Raw genomic sequence first — 20,446 nt, 5'->3', positions numbered from 1 at the left:
CTTCCTCCACTTTATTCTACAAAACGTTGAGTGACTTAGACTTTGAAATGTGTGACAGCTTTTTCAAAGTTTGGCCTTGGTAGACGCTGCCTGATCTTTCCTGCTCCACCGCTCAGTATTTTTGTGTTTCTGTGACAGGGTAAATATTTGTACAAGGTGTACTGTTCTTAAGTTCAGCGCAGACATTTTCAGTAAAAGTGGAATCCGTAAATGACAGATAGCAGAATTTTTTTTTTCTGGACTCGCCGTCTGTCCCCCTTCCCACAGTCCTCCTCCCACATGTAGCATCTGCTCTATTCCTCCCTCTTTCGTTGGCTGCCTTCCTTCCCTCTGCCCCCTTTGAGGGCTCGTATCGAATTATGCTGTTCTTCTCTTTCGTCTCTCTCGCCGTCTCCCGGTTGCTGCTACATCTGCCACCTGTTTACTAGGACTCCCACGGCCGACTCTTTTATCAGGCATGCACCTCCTTTGGCCCCCTTCAAATGTCTGTTCTTCCTTAAACAAACTAGTACCTGCTGCATAGATCGCTCACTCAGCAGTCCCTCCTGGTGGCTGACGTGCTGCATTGCAAGACAGAGGACATTGTGTCCATCAACACTTCGAGTCTGGCTGTCGCTGAACGATTTCTCCTTAAGGCCTGACCTGAATAAGATGTTTGATGTTGTGGTTGTGTGCTCTCATTACTGATTATACAGAATGACTCACTACGTGTATGAGTTTCGGTTTTCAAACCTTATCAAATTGAGTATATTGAGACAAGCCAAAGTTTGTTGGCTCGATTACAATTACATACAATTGAAGTTAAGAGTTTTCGGTGTTGCTTGTTTATGCCTAAGAAATGTCTGTTGTCATGTTCTAACAAAGAACACTTCAAAATGAAAAATACATCAGAAATATTTATCAGAAACATTATTCTAGATATTAATCATAAATAACCTAATAAGCTCCTTCAATGTGCAGTATTATGTCCGAGTGGCATGCAGTCGACCCCTTACGTTCACTAACGGTGTGAACAGTGAAAATGTTACAGACTTAAAGGTTAAAGCAGGAGAGTTTAATGTGCAATAAGACGTACGTGTGCTGTCCATCGAAACTGGAATAAGATCAACTTTTCTATTTTTTTACCTGGGCGTTCTCTTGGAACACATTAGCTGTGTTTGTCAATGCTGAGGTCAACACACTCTGTGAAGACGGGTTTTCTTGTAGAAATATTGTTCTTATCCAACCTGTCTTATGACACTTTCAACAATTGAGTTAATATTTATGAAGCTTGAGGATTTAAGGATGTCTTAGCAAACTGAATGTTGATTTTGAAAATGTCATTTTAGGTGTGGTTCAGATTGTGTGTTCAGATGCTTCAGGCTCCCCGCTGTCTGCACCGTAACGACTAGAATCACCTCTAGACTTAGTAAACATTTGCAATCAAATCTAATTTCCTTCAAAATATCTGTATGAATTTATTACAGCAGCAAATGCATAATGAGACCAGAATTGTAACAATCCTGCCGTCTGTGCTCATTTGTTTGTGTTGGAGCCTTGACATGAAAACTCCCATTGTTTTTGACACAAGGACACAAATAGTCTAATATTAAAATTAAACCAAACTCAATTTGCACAGGATGGCCCTGACAGTCGAGTACACGCATCAGGGGAAACCCTGGTTTTGAAGGTCATTTTTAATTCTGGTAGCAGTGAGGTGCCAAGTCTCTGATCTCTTGGTCAGTTCACTAGCTCATGTAGTTTTTTTTTTTTTTATAAGTTCCTCTTTGACATTGAGATATACAATAAATTTGTCATTGCATGTTTTTTTTTTAGAAGAATGAAAATCATGGGCTCAAATGTCAGCAATTAGAAATCACTCTTTTCTTTCCTTCTAATAACTTGTCCAATTTAAACCTTCATCCTAAATTGACGTTTTTCCCAAATGAAAGCAAACAAAGTAAAGACAGATGTGTTATTTTGAAAGGTTGCATGTGCTTGCACAGTGAAGTAATAGGAAGTGTTTTTCCATATAATCCCGCAGTACATTTTTGCAAGTGAAATGAAAATGATCATTGTTCACTGTAGTATTTATATGATATAATGTATTACAGTTCTCGTCAGGACGTGTCTTCTTCTCTGTTGAACAGAAGAGTTGTTTAAATGATAATAATGATTGATAACAATAATAAGAATGATGAAGGCAGTAGTACTCTAGTCACTTTATTTCCCGCGCTGAGCTTCTTGAAAAGCGACCGGTGCCGTCTGAAGCAGCCAATCAGGCTCTGCCATGTTGGGACAGTCCAGCCAATGGGGGCGCTCGACCTGGAGGGAAAAACTTAAAATGGGCCGGAGTGAGGAAGTGGAGACAATGGAGCTGGTGTCAGAACCATCAGGCAGAAAAAACACACGAAGAAACTCGATGAAGCTCCTCTGGAGGATTCATCCGCTCAGGAGGAGTTTAGGGCCTGATTAAAAAAAAATAAAAAAAAAATAAAAAAAATACAGCCGCTGTGTGGAAATCTGCACCACAGGAAGTACACACTGTAAATAACAATAATGATAATAATATTAATAACTGGGTGCTGTTATGATTGAAGCACCCCCCCCCCCCCCCCCCCCCCCCCCCCCCTCTCCTCCTCCTCCTCCTCATCCACTTCCTCCCGGTGTGATGTCAACACCAACCCGGGCACCGACTTCCGGCCCCGCTCTGCTTTCCTTCCCCCGGCTCCCTCTGCATCAGCCGGCGGAGCAGCTGATGTGTCAGGAGAGGGGCTCGGCTTTCACACGCAGTGGGGGAAAAAAAAAAGAAGATTTAAATAAAATAATAATAATTCAAACAACAATCACACGCGTCACCCCCCGGAGGGCGGATAAACGAGGATCCCGGGAGACGGAGGAGGAAGAAGAAGAAGCCGCGGACGTTTTTACTTGATGCGACGGGATTTGCTAGTTTCGTGTGAAGAGGCGGACCCAGGAGGCTCGGTCACTCCACTATGCTGAGGCTGTCCCCGGTGTTTGTGTACTGTACGTGGAAGTACAAGGACTCTTCGCCTCCGACCCACGGGCCCACGTTACGGATTTAACCCATCAACATCTGGGTCCCCCCCCCCTCCTCCTCCGCTGCTCGCTCTTCACCGATTCTCCTTCAGTTCCGCGTCTGTTTGTTTTGGACCGGGGAGGGGGGAGGGGGGGGGTTCCTCCAGACGAGCAGGGCTGCATGTGCGTCGCTCTCTCGCCGCCTTCACAGTCGTGTTCCCCCCCGCTCTCTTCTTCTTCTTCTTTTTTTTTTTAAAAAAAGAGACGGGGTTATTTTCTTTTTTCTCTAAAGTAAGAGTCCTCACTCGTTCATGGAGCTCTCACCATGATTTATTCCTTCTTCCACGCTCCCGTCAGGTTCCGTGTCCGCGCCGGCTGCCCGGGGTTCAGCCGCTAGCCGGTGCGTCTGCAGGGGGTGGTGGGGGGACTTGTGGTGCATTTACCCGGTGTCTCTCTTTTTGCTTGTGACACCACTTAAAACTGACTCATCTTTTTTTTTTTTTTTTTTTAAATTCACTATTCAGCCTTTAAAAAAAAATTTTTTTTTGAACCTCCACACTCACGGATACAGGACACCGCTCCAGACCTGTCACCATGAGTTGCATCCTCTCGGCGCTGCTGGATGTGTTGCTACGTGGACTCGTCATCTATGCGGTACTCGGCTGCACTTCCTCCAGCGATCTGCCCGATGCTGCAGCCGTAGCAGGTAAGCTGCTCCGGATACAAGTGGCTGCAATCCATTCATTTTTTAATTTTTTTTTATTTCTACGCATGCACTCCTTTCCCCTCCCCGGAGGTTTTCTCGGGGAAAGCCGAGGAAAACCCCCATGCACACTGGAGGCAGGGAGGGGGGGGGGTCATAGAAAGTGATGCATTTTAACGTCGTCAGTCCCCCCCTTGTTTTTGTTTTTTTAATTCTCTCCCTCCCTCCCTCCCTCCCGCCTCACCTCTGTACATTGCCGGGGGAATGCATGACATGACAGGAATGCAGAAGGCATTTTCCTGTCACGGTGCTCAGACGCCAACACAGATTGGACGTGCTCCTTGGTGTTTGCAGGATTCCTGCATCCTTGCACATGCAACATCACATTTCTGCACTACACGTCCCTTGATGCATCTGTGTTTGCCTTGGCTGGGTGTTAGGACTCATGCTGATCAAAGTCAGAAGGCCACAGGTCACCCTCTCTGAAATTGCTCTATTGACATAACCTAATGAGACCAGGATATCCATCTGGTTTTTAACCAGCAGGCATCGATCTCTCGATCTGCTTTACATGCTCCTGTACATTGCAGTTAGCTTAACTGATCGATTCAATAAAGGCCCATGTGTGAAGGATGTGAAACTGGGAAACACTCTTGAATTTAATTTGTTTGGTTGTTTTTAACAGGGATGTTAGAGTTAAAGACAGTGGAAGTAACAGTAGCCGGAGGTAATTTGCAAGATGTTTTTATATTTAACGTCTAAATTTACACGATAATAAACCTTAGTTAGTGTTTGTTCTAAAATAGTATTTAAAACCTTTTATTTCTGATGATGTATCTGATGTCATATGTTTGGCTAAACAGCTGCTTTAACCTCCAAGACTGAGTCAGATATTTTCAGAAATATCAAAGTTTCCTCCAGTTTTCATTCATTTTCATTTGAGTTGCCTTCATCCTCTCCCAGAATACTTTGCTCCCCCGTCACTGACACAGACTGTGTTATGCAAAGTCCCCACACACGGCTGGATAATGTCAAACAATACTTAAAGCATTTGTAATAAATGGCGGATGTGTAACTGGAGAGGACCTTTGTATAAATATTTTCCCAATGACATTCTGGCTGGAGTATCTTGACAACCTTGCGTAGAGTTGTTTATTTTCATGCTTTAATCCCTTTTTTCCGTTTCAAGTACCTGACAAGTTGTTATGCGTTTGCTCTCTCTGTGAACCGAGGATTTAAAGGAATATTCTATATTATATTTGTTGTCTTGTACAACAGAGAATTGTTGTTTTTAGTGTTTTGTGTAGCAATGAAGTGTGATGTGTTTGTTAGGGTTAGGGTCATGTTGTTAGGCAGGTTTTGTTACCTTCAGAGTCTTGTCGGCCGTATCTCTGTTTTAGTCATCATCTAACTCTGGGCAAATACTTAAAATATGATTAAAACTCAATCCAGTCTATAGCTTTCTGCTGCATTTCATGGTCTTCATCAGAGGAGGAGGAAATTGGCTCAATCGTCCTGTAGAAGGTTGAGTAGACCTGAACAGAGACGGGGGATTTGACCCTGCCCAATGTATATAATCATCTGTTACCACATTATAAAAAGCTTTTAGCTACAGACCTCCCTGACAACGGAGCAAACTCCACCTGCTGATGAAAAAGAGCCATGAAATGTGGCTGAAATTTCCTGGAATCCAAATGCATCTGACATTTGCAGGCCTGTTGCTAAAACATACCTGTAGCAGTTATCCTTCAACCTACAGGCAAATTATCAAGGATGAATGAAACAAGGTGATTCAGCTCCAAATATTATCATTCATGTCTCTGCACCAATTTTAAAGTAAAATCCCCTGAAGCTAAATTAAAAAGCTAATTTAAGCAGTTTGGGTACAAATTCTAAACAAGCTGTTTTGTGACAGAACACACGGTGCTGCAGCTGAGGACACATAAAAACGCCTCGTAAATGGACGCCTGTAGTCTCATCTATATATTTATATTCATCTAACACATGCACTGTCGCTGGAGGAAGTAATAAACGCTCTTCCCAGACAGCAGTTAAGCATTCATGACTGTCTGCTAACAAGTGTTAAGCAGCTCCTGAAAATAAACCGCGGTTGAAACGGTGTATTGATTAATTAGGCAAAAGCACACTTGCCCTTTTCCACAACAGCGGCAGCAGCATCAGTATAAAATGGTCCAAGGGACGATGTCGGCCCTCTCCGCCTAAGGAACAATGAAGGGCAGTGCACACAGAGATAGTGGTGACTTAATACAGTGTCAGTAAACATGACCGCAGCATTACCCATTTCCCTGCCAGCTCCCTGGAAAGGTCAGCTGCCTTTTCCCTGGCACAGTATCAGGCGAGGAAAACACTGTGTGTCTGTGTGCGTGTGTTCATGTAGCTCCAGTAGATGCAGTGTTTCCTTTAGAGATTATCCACTGATTGAGTGACTCATGAATTTTATTTGTGTTCCTACGAAGCATTTTATGTCTCTAATCTTGATTGTAAAGTTCCGATGTGGTTCACATTGGCCCTAATGCAAGACTCAAGCTCGGACCAAAACTTGTATTTATATGCAATCATTTATTTCTTCATTCTTGTAAATTAATTTTTTTTACTAGTAACTTGTTTGAGCTGCACCCTCTCAATAGAGAAAGCTTTGTTCTTGCTGAAGCCAGCCGGCCTGTGCGGTGACGGCACATGTAGTGATGAGGAAAGAGGGCCGGTTCCACACAACAGAGACTGATGGAGGCGAGTGTTATCTCTCTTCCGTCACCATGGGCAACAGGAGATCACTGGACAATAAGATGGACGAGCCAGCAGCGGAGTCAGAGGTTCCCTGAGTTATTAAGTCTTCTGCTGCCCAGACACTGAACGGTTAGCCTTGAGGCTACGTTCACACTTTTCCAGGGTTCTCACAAGTCTTCTCGGTTGTTGTTTAAATCCACTCGTCTGTTCATGATCTCGGTGGACCTGAGCCGGACAAAACTCTCCTTACTTTCACTTTGTGGACTGAACCACCCGAGGAGAAAAAGACCGATTCTACCTCGCTCATTACCTTTTTGTAAATTTGCATAAGAGCAATTTTCTTTTCACTTAAATGTGAATTGTTATCACTGTTTATCGTCATCATAACCCCCCTGACTTATTTATTTACTCCCTCTTTCCTAATTGCGCTGTGCAAGCAATTTTCCTGCCGGGATCAGTTTTCTGATCCAATTGCTCCAACTGTGTTATATTTATTATTATTATCAGGTATATTTGCATATGCACTCTCGCAAATAGCTTAGTCCGTGACTGGAATTGCCTCGTACATTGAGCAGCAAGAAAGGATTATAAGCTGCTGTCCAGGCTGCTGCTGTTGAAACGGTTGAGGGTTCAAAGCTGTGGGCACTTGAGCATGCTGTGTGTGGTCAGGGGGTGAGACTGGAGGGGGTGAGGTTTAACATTTGGTGGGTCAGATGGTGTTCTTTGTGATTCAGGGGCTTCAAAAGAGCGTGTCTGAGTGAAAGAGGAGCTGGGATGGTGACAAGAGATGAGTCGTGTCAGTTTCCTACTAGCTTTGGATCTACACTGTTAAACTTCAACAGCACTATGATTATATGGTTCATTTTGTCATGTAAGTTCGTCCGCAGCCAGCTGATAATTACAGATTTTTATCTTCCTCCATTTGTGGAGAAAGACAAACCTGAATCAGGATCTAATTGATGATGGTGCTACAGATAAACATCACTACAGGATTTGGTATGGAGTTGTTTTAGTGTTGGCATTTAAATTTATTTTGCAGTGAATTAAAATAACAAGTCTCTCAGGTTTCTCTCCACATTAACAAACACTGGTTCCTCATTGTCGGCCTTTTCATCTGAGCTGAGTTCCTTGTTTAATGCAACTCCACTTGAATGTGACAAGTCATAAATCATTCAGAGTATAAACAACAGGAAGTATAAATCATCTCTATACACTTTCAGTGTGGCAATGGGCAGATCAGCACAACCTGCAAAGAATAAATAAAAGAGGGAACGAGGTGTTTGTGAGGGTCGTCGGTTGAGTGGCAACGTGAACGTGGTCTTCCCCTGTTTTAATTGTGTTGTGTATTTAAATTGTTTGGCATTACAACAAACAAAGCCCTTCCCTCTATCTGCAAGGAACATCCAGTTCTCTGCTGGATGATAGTTGTCTCAGATACAGAGCGGCCCCCTCATTTAGCTTAGAACGCTTAATTTAACTCATAGATGCACACACTCAGCCACTGTAGCCGAAATCACAGACTCAATAGTCGTAAGGAAAACATGATAAGATTTGTCTCATCCTACTTTTCTCGTACATGACCTACAACTCTGTTGGTCTTTTCTGAATGTCACTGTGTTTATACAGTCAAATCAGAGGTGGCTATGGATATCTGAGGCAGAGTGATGAATTATTAAAGGAATTTGTTTGGAAAGGAGGTTGAACATTTCCCTATCTCTCTCTCCAGTGCTTGCTTAAGTAATGCTTCAAGCACAGGAATTTGCATTTTGTGTAACCTCCATGCTGGCCCTGCTCAGTCCAACTAACAGACACACACACACACTTTTGAGGGAAGACAGACTTATTTTATTTACCGTGTTGCTGGAGCCTCAGAGCCAGTGTTAGATTCACGAATAGTGTCTGAGTGTCATTGTGAACGTGGAGCGAGTCAGAGTGTCCTGGTTGTGTGGGACACAGCTCAACAGGCAGTCATTTGCTTTCTCTGACGAGAACAGCCTGTTCTGAACGGTTCCTCATGAGCCAAATAAATAATGAAATAATGTCACGACTTTGTGCTTCAGACGTCAAACCAACCACTTCACTCTGCGAGCGTGGACCGTTTTATTACTTAAAGCTGCACAAATAGATATTTGGATATTAACAAGGTCCTATTTGAAAGAGGCTGCTTGTAGTGATGAACCCACAGAGAGATATGTGATGAAATGCTCTGTTACTGGTGCATCTTTCAACTCATTGTTTTGGTTTGACTTTGACTTATGTTGTCGCTCACTCTCACTTCCTTCCACCCATTTTTATCTGAAGCAGGCGGCTATTTTTCAGCTAACCAACGCCATGTGTCCAGCACCAAGCGGCACGAGTCGATGTTAGCGACATAGCCGGGGAACACGGTGCAGCGTTTTGTAGCTATAGAGCCGCTTATTTCCCTCAGGAGCTGGTGGAGAACAAAACAGAGCGAATAGAGAGAGTGAATCTTAGACCTGGCTAGAAACACAACACAAATGATGATTTTACTCAGAATGGTTGATGTGTCAGTGCGTGTGTGCCCTCGAGCATCCAAGAAGAAGTTACTCTTGGCACTGAGGAGAGCACGTACCTCCGCCAAGTCCCAACAGTCTTCTTAAATTCAATCAAGCTACACCCAATTACGCACACTCATAGATATCTGTTCCCTATAAGTGCCTGTTTTCATGAATTATTCCCTGGAGGATCTTGCAATTTGTGATAGAATGTGATAAATAAAATGACCGGATCTGCCTCTTCATCCCGATCCAAGCCAAAATGTAATGGTTGCTTTCTTGGCCCATATTCCAACCTTTTGAAATCCGTTCAGTAGTGTTTGTGTGATCCTGCTGACAAACAAACTGACATGGTAAAAACATAACCTTCATGGCTGAGGTAATGACCTTAAATGAAAAGCTGCTGTCTCATCGCCGCGCTGACGCCGCTCAGCTGCTGCCCATCTCAAGTCAGGGGCTTTAGGACTGTGATCCAGACTAATGAGATCCGTCACCAAACGCACCGACCCCTCCAGTGTATTTATAAAGCTGCTGGTGATATTTTCCATGTACATTTTCCATCATAGTCCCTGTTGTGGTACCCGACACTGACATTGACACAGCGGTTGAGACTGGTCCTTAGGATTTGTCAGGTTATCAAGCGGGTTTTTTTTTCCTCTTGTGTATTTTAACACAGGAAAGATGTTACTCGGCATTGCAATAATTAAATTAAAATAAAGCGAGGTAAAAGAGCTTACTCTAAACATTCAAGGTGCAGTTTTATATTCATTGTAAATGTGGTAACAACTTAAACTGTGTGAGTGAATAAGTTATTGCACCATGTGTGAATATGTCTCCTTTATTATATCTTACTCTTCCCCCTGAGGAAAATCGCTCTATTTTCCCTCAAAAATCAATAACGTACTGAAACAAATCTTCATTTTTACGTTCTTGCATTCGCAACAGATACAGACCAGTGACAGGCGGGCAACACTAGCAAGTGTAAGCTGCATCATTCATGCAGAAATCTCCTGAGTAGGAGATGTAGGTCACTGTACTCAGCTGTACAGTGTTTCCTGCTGCGAGTGGCCTACGGTAGCAGAACTGTCTGCCCTTACCCTGCCCGGGGGGGGGCTATTGTTGTCCCGCTCCTCCACACTTTAAGGTGTTGATCCTCCCCAGCTGGCAGCGCACGGGGCCGTTGGCTTGACGAGCCCTGCGTGACACATAAGCCGCACTACATGGCTGCTATAGGCAGAAAAGAACACAAAATATACAAAGATTTACATAAACAAACACGTTTGAGAAAAAAAAAGAAAAAAGTCTAGGTTCCTTCTTTAAATCTCACTTCCTGCATCTTAAGCTGTAAGTTAAACATACTTGGTTATTAACATTGTGAAATTGTCAGTTTGTTAATTGGCTGATAGAAAATTAATCTGCAACCTTTTTTATCTATCGATAATCATTTCCAATTGTGAGAATCTGCTGCTTTTGTCTGGTGTAAATATAATTATCCTGTTGTCTGGATAAGACGGGCAGTTTAAAGATCAGTTGTGCTTCCAGGAAAAATGTTATTAGTCATTGTTTTCTGACATCTTATCAACCTCTGGATGAAATGATTTAATTGCAAAAATGACTTTTAGTTTGTCCCCAAAACACAAAAAGAAATCCTCTGTTTCTACTTAACACCCTTCAGAATAAAAGGTTGATGGGGTTCACAGTTTAAGTCCTTTTATGAGGGTGGCATCCTGCTGTGATAATACTCGTCACCTTAACACAGGAAGAAGGCAATGCCATGCCCTTCATAGCAGCCTAAAACTGTCACCATGGCCTCCTCGTATCGCCTGTCGTTGCCTGCCCAATCAAACATACCCACTGGAGCATTAGTTTTCTCTGTGCTGCAAGTGAAATGTTCAGTTTGATTTGTTGTGAGGTTAAAGAGGTTAATTCCACCTGTGGAAGTCTGTTACATTTGAGTTCAATTAATGTTTAAGTAAACAGATTTCCCATTTTTATGCACTGAGCAATTAGCCAAGTGTTGTTATGTGTGCAGCTGATTCTGTGTTCAAATTTAAGCAAATGTGTCTATATATATTTTTTCAAAGCTAGATACTGGAGCTAGATACTGGACGTAGGCAGCAGCAGACCCTTCTTATTTCAGGGACTTTCCCTTGGCGTTGGTCACGTGATGTGGTGGCCTGGGCGAGAGGGGCAAGGAGCGGTGTGGATTTCTCCGGTATGCTGTCCCCTCTCAAGTCTGTCTCCACCCTCTCTCGTGCTCTGACCCGTGCTCGTAACAAACTAGTTTAAAAGTAATTTACAACTAATTCAAGCGGGCACCAAGAATAACAGAGACCCGGACACAAATGTGATTTAATGGAGAAAATGTGTAAAGTAGCGTGGGGGGTGCAGGCCGAGGTCCTTTTCCTCTGACACTCTTGAAGCCCGTGGTGACGACTCTGGACTTAACTTAAAGCTGCAGTTATTGATATCTTTCGGTTCACATTGGAAAATATAAGTGGATGTGTGTTGACTGGGTGGTAAACAGGTGGGATCTCAGGAGCCACTTGGCCTTGACTTTGTCTCGTCCAAAATGGACCCAGTTTGTATTACACACTTCAAAGGGCCTGATAATAGAATGACTTTCGTTTGCTTTCTTCTTCTTCTTTTCAAGGAGACTCGTTTTGCTTTTCATAGTGTTTGTTTGGGGTTTTTAACTTTGCAGAACTTACACAAAACATATGTAACACATACTAAGAAAGAGGAACTGGAAAAGCATCAGATGTGAACTTTGAAGGTTTTCTCTCCGGACATTTTTCTGCCGTGTTCCGAGTCAGAGACCTGTCCATGACCGTGCCTGCTCTCTGTCTTCAGCATGCTTATTGACTTGTGGGGAAACTCGGCTGTTTCCATTTTTCAGACTGATATGTGTCTTCAAATACTTTGTTATTGTCTGAAGTGTTAAACCTTAGCCTTCACACCGACGTCCATATTTAGGTGCAGAATCCTGTCGAGCAGGAATGAACGAGATGTGAAGCTGGCAGAGAGCCGAAACCGCTGACAGCAACAAAACATCCCAGCGAGACTTTCCCATGCATAAATTTAAAGGAAGTGACAGAAGTGTCCAGGAGCATTTAATTACTTGTTCTAATGCTACTCTTAAAAACGAAACTGAAAATGCGTGTCTTTGCCCACTGAGCAGACAGAAATCAGCTTGTTGTGACAAAACCATGTCGGTTTAAAGGAAGAAAAACAAGTTCTAACAACTCAGACTTCCTTTCATTCACAGAAAAGTATTTTTTAATTTATTTTACCTTTCTATTCCAAGGCCATGCAGAGTCCTGAGCTGTGGATTTTTGACAGTCTGGATATTTACAAGTCAAACAAATTTTCAGTAGTGCCTTGAGATTTCAATATAACAGGATGTAAACATGCACAGGATGTACTAAACTGCTCTGCACCTACGTATTTTAAAGGTTTTCATACTTTCCATTCAAGGTTTTCATGCTAATGAGCACAGGCTTGTTTTATAACAATGTACCTGAAATACTTTTACTTTAAATACCACTGACATTTATGAAATGTCATTGAAAACCATTTAGTTGAATATTTATAGTCTGAATTCCTTTTAAAGCAGGTTACTCATAGAAAACTAATTATAGGTAGGTTTTTTTTGCAGTTCTCTAAGTCTGATGCAAAAGTGAAACATTTCAATATCTAAAAAAATGTATTTTAATACTGCACACATTAACATTCTACTAGAGTTTGCAGAAAAGAAATACAGCCTCTGAAATTCTATATTGGAACATGTTCGAGGACTTAAATACAAACAGCCTAACATATATTGAGGAGAAGAATCCATATAGTCTTTTGAGGAAATAATGTTTTGAGAAAATAATTACATACTTTAAATTGAATTTTTTTTTTTAATTGTGTAAATGCAATTAAAATATGTAGTATGAAAATGTCCACTTTCAGTATTTAGTTAGTTTAACATTGTGTCTTGTTAGATTCAAGTTACTATATTTGTTTCTATAAACATCTGGTTTCTGTTTTTTTTTTGTTTACCATTTCTTTTTTAATCTTTAGCCAATTCGCAACAAGCTCAGAGAACACTGGGTAATATTCTCAAACAAAGAGCTCAGAAGTCTGGTGGGAAACTCTTAACCCTTGGCTTTCCTTCCCCGAGGCCATGTCGCAGGCAGGAACACTTAATCCCAGTTCAATGTGTATCTCCTGTACACATATTGTGCATCAATGGATTCAAATGATTTATTCTGCTTTGTGTCACTGCTGTTCAAATTGCAAGTATCTCTGATCCCATTATGGGACGTGGTTAATGACTTCTCATCACATCCTTCATTGTTCACTGTTAACTGTTAAAGCCTGGCATGTGATCTCGCTCTCACTCCAGCCATCCCGACCTCAGACCTCAGTCTCCGTGTCTATAGACATAATATCCATTAACCTTATATCCAGAAGAGCATGTCAGAGGCCGAGCCAGCTAATTAAACGAGTGCTCGGCCTTTTCTTGTCTCTTCATTCTCTCTTTTCTCTTCACCCCGGTCGGGGCCACGTACATCACCACAGCTCGTGTTCGGGGCTGTTATTGAAACATTCCATGGACGCTCGGGCGCAAGGAGCGTCTCCTTTTCTGGAAGTTTTTATGTCAGACTCAGTGGGTCTTGCTCTACTTGTCCCCCACCCCCTGTATTAGCCCTTTTGCCTGTGGGCTAAGCAGAGGATTTCTGATGCCCATTAAGGTGTTTCAGTTGAAATGAATGGATTCAGCAGGTCATAGACAAACGGCTGCACGTCCCTCTATTCTATTGAATTCCAGACAGCATAGTAGCTTTATCTGACCTGTGTTTGAACTGTTTCCCTGCAGAATAAACTTAAATGTTCCCTCCAGAAGTTTCTTGCAAATAAACTAAACGTTTTGTTTACATTCTCAGTGTTAAATCTGCTCTAGAGGTCGAAAACTCCAGTTTCTACAATCCTTCTCACACAGTGAAAATTCACATCAGTTCCCTTCCCTCACTTGAGTTGCTTCATCTGATCCAGCTGCACCTTCCACCTGTATTGTTTGCATAATCTGTTGTTCTCGTGGCTTATTAGATTCAGGAAATTGCAACAAAGGTAATCCAGTTCTGGGCAGATCAGGTTTAGTTGAGACATGTGTGGAATCTGGACCCATGTGGCTCAATGTGTTTGTGGCTCTGCAGGACTTAGTCTTTCAATTGTTGACTCTGAATCATGTTCATAGAGATTTAAAAAGGCTTAGGCTAATGAGGTAATTATATAACTGTGTGTGGCACTGCGCTGTTGCGTTTGATTCTCATTCTTCCTCCGTGCCCTGTGTAGTTAGAAATGTCACCTGTCAGCATAGCAGCAGCTCAAGTGTTCGAAAAATGTCAAAGCATGGCAAAGGACATGATGCTTTTATTTTTCAAAGCCATCAAGCTAGAGGAACAACTTATTTGCATGAGCAGTGATTGACACTCGGTCAGATACTCCTCCTGGCTCTGAGATTATTTGCCTCATGTACAATGTTGATCCTCTTAAAGGGTAAGAAATTTGGAAATATCGCGAATATGGTCCTAGTTGTACAAGAACATTTTTGTAATTTTTGAGTTAAAAACCGGTTAAAACGAGGAATGTGGAGCATCTTGTTAAATTATACTTTAAGTACAAGTTTCTAAAATAACTAAATACTTGTTTTCGGTATCAGGGCTTTGAAAAGATGGCGCAAGATTCTATTCCGAAGAAAGAATAAGGACCTGGAGAAAACTTTTACTAATGCAAAGAGGGTTCGGTCGCAGGAGTGGAACGTCGGTGAACAGGGGTTGTCCTTGCTGCGTTTTACTTAAAACATATTTTTTTGTTTATTATCAAAATCTCAATCGTTTTTTTTTTTTTTTTCTTCTTCACTATGGCCCTGATACTCAGTTGTACCCTTTAAAGCCTCCTTAACATAAACTAAGAAAATATGCTCTTGTGACTTTGTCCACTTTAACAGCTTTTGCAAACTCAGAGTATTATAAAAACATTTTCTGCATCGTGTTTCTCCCTCTTCAATCTAACTAACCCCCCCTCTCTTTGACTCCCTCTGTGCACAAGCTGGTGGCATTTGTAGGCGGCTAATGATATTTGTGTCTTATTAATGGCTGCTGATGAGCTGAAATGGTAGACTGTCCAGAAGCTTTATTTACTTGCCTTTAATACTGACCCGTCAGCTTGACTTTTGACACCTCCATATGGACACCGGCTACAGGGACAAGTCTGGTACACACTTCCATCACATTCCTCCTCCTCCCCTCATGATTTCAAACATCTGATCGGTGACTGTAATTACTATTTTGTTGCTGTATCCATTAGACACACAGACATATAAGTGCTGAGGGTCAAACATGTGAAGGGCCTCCTGGAGCTGCAGTTGTAACCCGTGGCTGCTCGGGAGAATCAATTAAAAACAGAATTGTCTACTAGTATACTCACCATGAAATTTATCATCCACATGGCAAATGCATACATTGCTGATAATAGCCAGTGGAGCTGATGACCTGCACATGATGTATAAAATCCAATGTGCGAATCATGTGTTTTTGTTGACAGCACATTGACACCAGACAGAACATCTGCCCTGAAATCCCCCCCCCCCCCTCTGGAGTTTTCATGCAAACAAACAACAAAAGTTATTTTTACATTCAGTGTTTCTCAGAAATATGCATTTTGTGTTTCCCTGAGGCCAAACATGTTGAATACATTTCCTTGCAAAGACATTGTTTTAAAGTAACGAAATCAATCTTCCTTGCTTTTATTGGCACATTGCCTCGTTTCTTGGAACACAACACCAGCCATCCTTCTGGGGATTACTGTAAAGGTGGTGTGTCGTGTGTCGGGGACCCGATGTGGATCAAACTCATAGTTTTCAAGCTGTCAAAACTGTCACACAGCAAACCTGATGACGGGCCTGTCAATTTCATCCAGACGATTATTTAATGACAGTATATTTTTTTCAGCCGCTTATTTTACCTTTTGAATCTATGTTAATATGTTGATTTAAAATTCAGGCTGAAAATGGTTCTTGGCTTCACTTAATCAGTTTTTTGTTGAAATTGAGTTTCACTGTCGATGACAAATCTTTTTCAGCATCATGCAAATTTGGTGACAAGGTTGAAATTACTTATTTGCTTATTACTTAACACTCATTTTTGGATTCTTAACATTGTGTGAGTGAGTAGATTACCAGATTAATAGACTTGTACGTGTCGTGGACATTACTGTAGTACAGTACATTTTACATTGAGAATTCTGAAACAGCACTGAGTAAATATAGAGAATTATATAGTAATCCCAGTTTTAAGTTTGGATTTGACGATACAGCGTTGACTAGATGAAGTTTATAGACGATGCAGATATTTTCCTGAGATCATCTGAACTTTGTATTTGTTTAAGACAGTTAGGTTTCCACCAAAGATTTTAACATTGTTTGACTGTAGATATATATATATATATATATATATATATATCTTCAATGTCCGTGCTTGAGAGAGTGACAGTAACTGTGAAAACTAAGATGTCTTTTTGCAGTTTGTGAAGTAAGAAGAGGCCTCTTAAGTCTCCCTGACTCCCCCGAGTCTCATGTCAAACCCATCATATCCTGCTATATCTTAATTTCACGTCGGCTCTGCCCACACCGTCCCCAAAGCCCAGATACTGTTACACTTAATGTGGCTCCTCATCCAAGACGGGGGGAGGAGGGAGGGGAGAGACTCGGCCTCCTCCTCCTCCCAAGGTAGAAAGTTTGCCCCCGGGGGGGTTTCAGGCGCTGACAAGATGCGTCAATGCCACTGCTAAAGTCCCTGCTAACAAAAGTTTTGTCCTCCTTTGTGTTACCAAACACCTTCAGGGCTTTGTCCTTAAAGGCTTTAGTTGATCCTGTTTGTGGAATATTTTATGTAATTTAGATTTTTCTTGTTGCTGATTCTTTTTTTGTTTAAAAGTAAAATTTTATTTGTATTAATTAAGTCGTGCTTTTAGATTTTCTTAGAGGATCATTGGGTAAAACAGTGCCTGAAAATCCGCCAGTGTTTCGTGAATATCCCGGCCATTGTAATTGACTGGGCAGTAGCTTTGTTAGAAAATCACATTGTCTGTCAGTATTTACATTAGTTAGTTTAATTTGACTTTTTAGTTTTTATATCATTTATATAGACCCCACACAGACTTTAGTTTAGGACGTCTGCTGCGTCTGTTCAACTGCATAAACTTATCTCCATATCTCAAGGGACCTGGTTCAAGGAAGTCCCCTAAAAGACACATCAGACACCACACACTCCTCCTGTCACCTCCCTAACAGCTTTTTGTGAAACTTAAGACAGAACCAGCTTAATGAAATGCATATATTGTGCAAAAATACTATTTTGAAGTGGTGGATTTCACTTTAAAGGAAGCAGCTGACAGCTGTTTGCTTTTGTTATGAGATTCTTTTGAACCAAACCTGCCACACTCTGTGACAGCTCGCATGCATTCGTGAGTTATAGCAAAGTGAATTACTGTACGACTGCTTCCCTGCTCGTGTCTTCCTGCTGCGACAGTGTACTTAACATCTGCATGTGTGTTAGAGCGAGGGAGACCTCTGCCATTGTTGAGCTTTTACATCCTGACAACTGGAAGCCTGATGGGTTAAAAATAACCCAGTGCTTTCCAATTTTGTCATCTTTTGGGACCGCTTCTCCCGGCTGTTTTGATTTTGTGTGCGTCCCCCCGGAATGCTGAGGGTCACCAGCAGCCACTTCCTGTCACATGGTTCCTCATTGTAGTGCTGTCCCTTAACGTACTCAGATGTGCTCAAAAATAGGACACCAGGGAAGGAAAGGCTTTTGCTGTCACGTTTCTGAATTGCACACCAGGTGGGCCATCCCAAATCCTGTCACTGAATGACAGCTAGTTTTTTTTTTTTCCTGGTTTTGTTTTATCTCCGAAATTATCTTTTTCTCTGCGAGCTTCAGAAGATCCGTCGGTTTATGAAGGGTTCTGCACACACGTAGAACAGAATTAGGCCACTAACTAAGAAAGATCTGATAATACGATCTTATCAACATCAGTGCAAGATGTTTGTGAAAGTCAGCTGTGAGTTCTGTAAAAGAAAAAAGTTAAAGTGGGTCATTCAGTAGGATGTGCTGCTGTCTGTGTGTTTAGTTAAAACACAAGTAAAGAGAAAGAGTTTTCTGCCTGTTTAAACAACCAGGCAGACAAATAGATATGCATGCTATGCAAACAGCAGGCTATGTAAACTGCCCTGGTTAGCTAGGCAAATGCATTATGTAACTTTTTGACAGGAGGCAGATGGACACTGCTGAAGTGAGGCTTATCTTGCTTATGTTGACGATACTTCCTGTTATTAATAGATACTCTTCTGGGTCTCTCTTTTTCTTTACAGCAGGGAGGCTGAAAGATTGTGTCTTTGTTTGTATATGGTTGGTTTGTTCCCATTTTTATTCTGTAAAATAAAAGTTTATTGGCCCTTATTGGCCAATAATTATCAGCCAGCCTATAATTCAGTCACGCTCCGCACAACTCAGATGTTTTGTTCAGTGCTGCCACAGCATCATGTTAACAGTTTGGTTTTTGCAGCCACAGTAGTTACGCTCTCCCCAACCCACGGTATCTGTTTACCCAGGAACAAATAATCAATTTTGCAACTCGATAATCGTGGAGCTCGGTCCAGTCAGAGCTGTTAGCCAACGCTGGTGTCTTCATTTGACCCAGACATCCTCCCCAGTGTCCTCCAATCCAAACTTAGCCCAGGCACCCGTCCAATCAAATAGCTCCTTTTGCTTCTACTGTAGATTGCCAAGTGGCTCCTCTATAGCTAACTCGTTAAGTCTTGTTTAGGTAAACAGAATAAAACCCCACAGATAATGTCACCTTTATGCTATACATGCTCGTGGGTTAGCTTGTTTAAGTTCCATCCAAAATAGCTACAGCTTAGCCTTCTTTTGTATTATTTGAGAATGTTAAGTGTAAATACACTTTTCAAATAAAAAATGAAACAAGACAGGAAATAAGTCCTGTTTGAAAGTAACAAAACAACCCACAACATATTTTTAAACTACAAATCATTGAAATGAGATATCATTGTTCTAATCTTATCAAAAAATTGTATTTCCTGAAATATGTTTGAAACTTTTTGACTTTTGATTTAACGAAATGAAATTATTTGTTTGATTTCCAATCTTTGTTTAATTTTTTAAAGCAGTCAGAAAATGTATGGAGCCCAAAGAAGTGTGTTAATTAGCTCTGGGGAAAAACTCTTCTGTTGTTTATCTACATAAAAGCCTTATGTGTAGTGAAATTCCCAAAGGATGGACAATTTTCGGACTTAAACTTGACAAAAGAAGAATATTTCCGCTATTGTCCAACTTTAGTAGTTTGATAACATCACTTGTTCACATTCTTTTAGTTTTCTGGTGGCGTTTTTATTGTCTAAATATTTACTCTCCTCGCAAACAGCCATTAAAACCCTTTGTTTGGCATGTGTTGTGTCTGTCATCTGATCTGACACTAGTCAAACAGGGAGCATCCTTATGTGACGGTTTTAAAGTGTTCTGTCGTGTGTCTCGTTTATGCGAGTGGTTTGGAGCTCGTGTGAGTGTATGAGTTACTGTTTCTGTGGTTGTCATAATCAGTGTCTGTGTGTGTTTTGTGGCTCCTCTGAGACAGTTTGGCAACTGGCCACCTCAAACCGTCCATCGCTCGGGAGGCTGGAAGTAATGGGTTCACTTCCCCCCGTGGGACAGAGGGGGCTGCATTAAAAACAAGGGGGAGGGTGCCTGGGGGACGCTGCTGGGATAACAACAACACACGACACTGAGTGGTCCGTGTGCTGCTGAGGAAGGGTGGAGCCACGGATAAGGGTTTATATTAAAGAATCGTTCATTTTCTCGTCTTTTCAAATGAACTAAGCTACAAGATCCAGAGATATTTGACAACGTCTCCTTCTTCCCACTCGTAAAAGGACATGCAGTGGATTATACTAAATACCTGGAGTGCAGGTGTGGTCAGGCCCCTGAAGGTGGATCCCTGTTAGCACATACTTGCCTGTAAGTGGTGCAGTTATGTGGATAATTAGTCTTTAGTTCTCAGGAAGCAAATATTTGTTAGCACAACATCCACACACTGTGTGTAATGGCTGTGCAGCTTTGTAACTGAAAGTGACATAAACGTGAGGAATCAAACACTTTCTGTATGCTCTTATGCATCGGTGACTCAGAAGTCCTAAACTTTGAGTTTCGAGTTAAAGTCGTGCATTTGAGTCAAATATTTACAAATCCTGAATACTTTGCAAATTGCATTTGTTCTTTGGTCTAGGTTTATGCCTTTATGCTGCTTTTCTGTTTTTATTGTCTGATAATTGTGCTGTAGTTTATATATTTTTGAGGTGTGAAAATCCATTAATCCTGGATGCACCGACTGTGTC

General features: G+C 41.6%; 1 protein-coding gene across 2 annotated transcripts in view; it reads left to right on the top strand.

Moving 5' to 3' along the window:
* The first annotated feature begins 3,595 nt into the window (after positions 1-3,595).
* The window catches only part of stim2b (stromal interaction molecule 2b), a 35,044-nt gene continuing 18,193 nt past the window's right edge, over positions 3,596-20,446 (top strand). For both annotated transcript variants that reach the window (XM_020095681.2, XM_069518632.1), the window contains exon 1: positions 3,596-3,724. In XM_020095681.2, the coding sequence (XP_019951240.2) occupies positions 3,613-3,724 (112 nt within the window). In that variant the 5' untranslated portion in view covers positions 3,596-3,612. The remainder of the gene's footprint in view (positions 3,725-20,446) is intronic.

Source organism: Paralichthys olivaceus, chromosome 22, assembly GCF_024713975.1.
Source record: "Paralichthys olivaceus isolate ysfri-2021 chromosome 22, ASM2471397v2, whole genome shotgun sequence".
In the NCBI taxonomy this organism is placed as follows: Eukaryota; Metazoa; Chordata; class Actinopteri; order Pleuronectiformes; family Paralichthyidae; genus Paralichthys; species Paralichthys olivaceus.
This window is presented reverse-complemented; position numbering and strand designations above follow the sequence as displayed.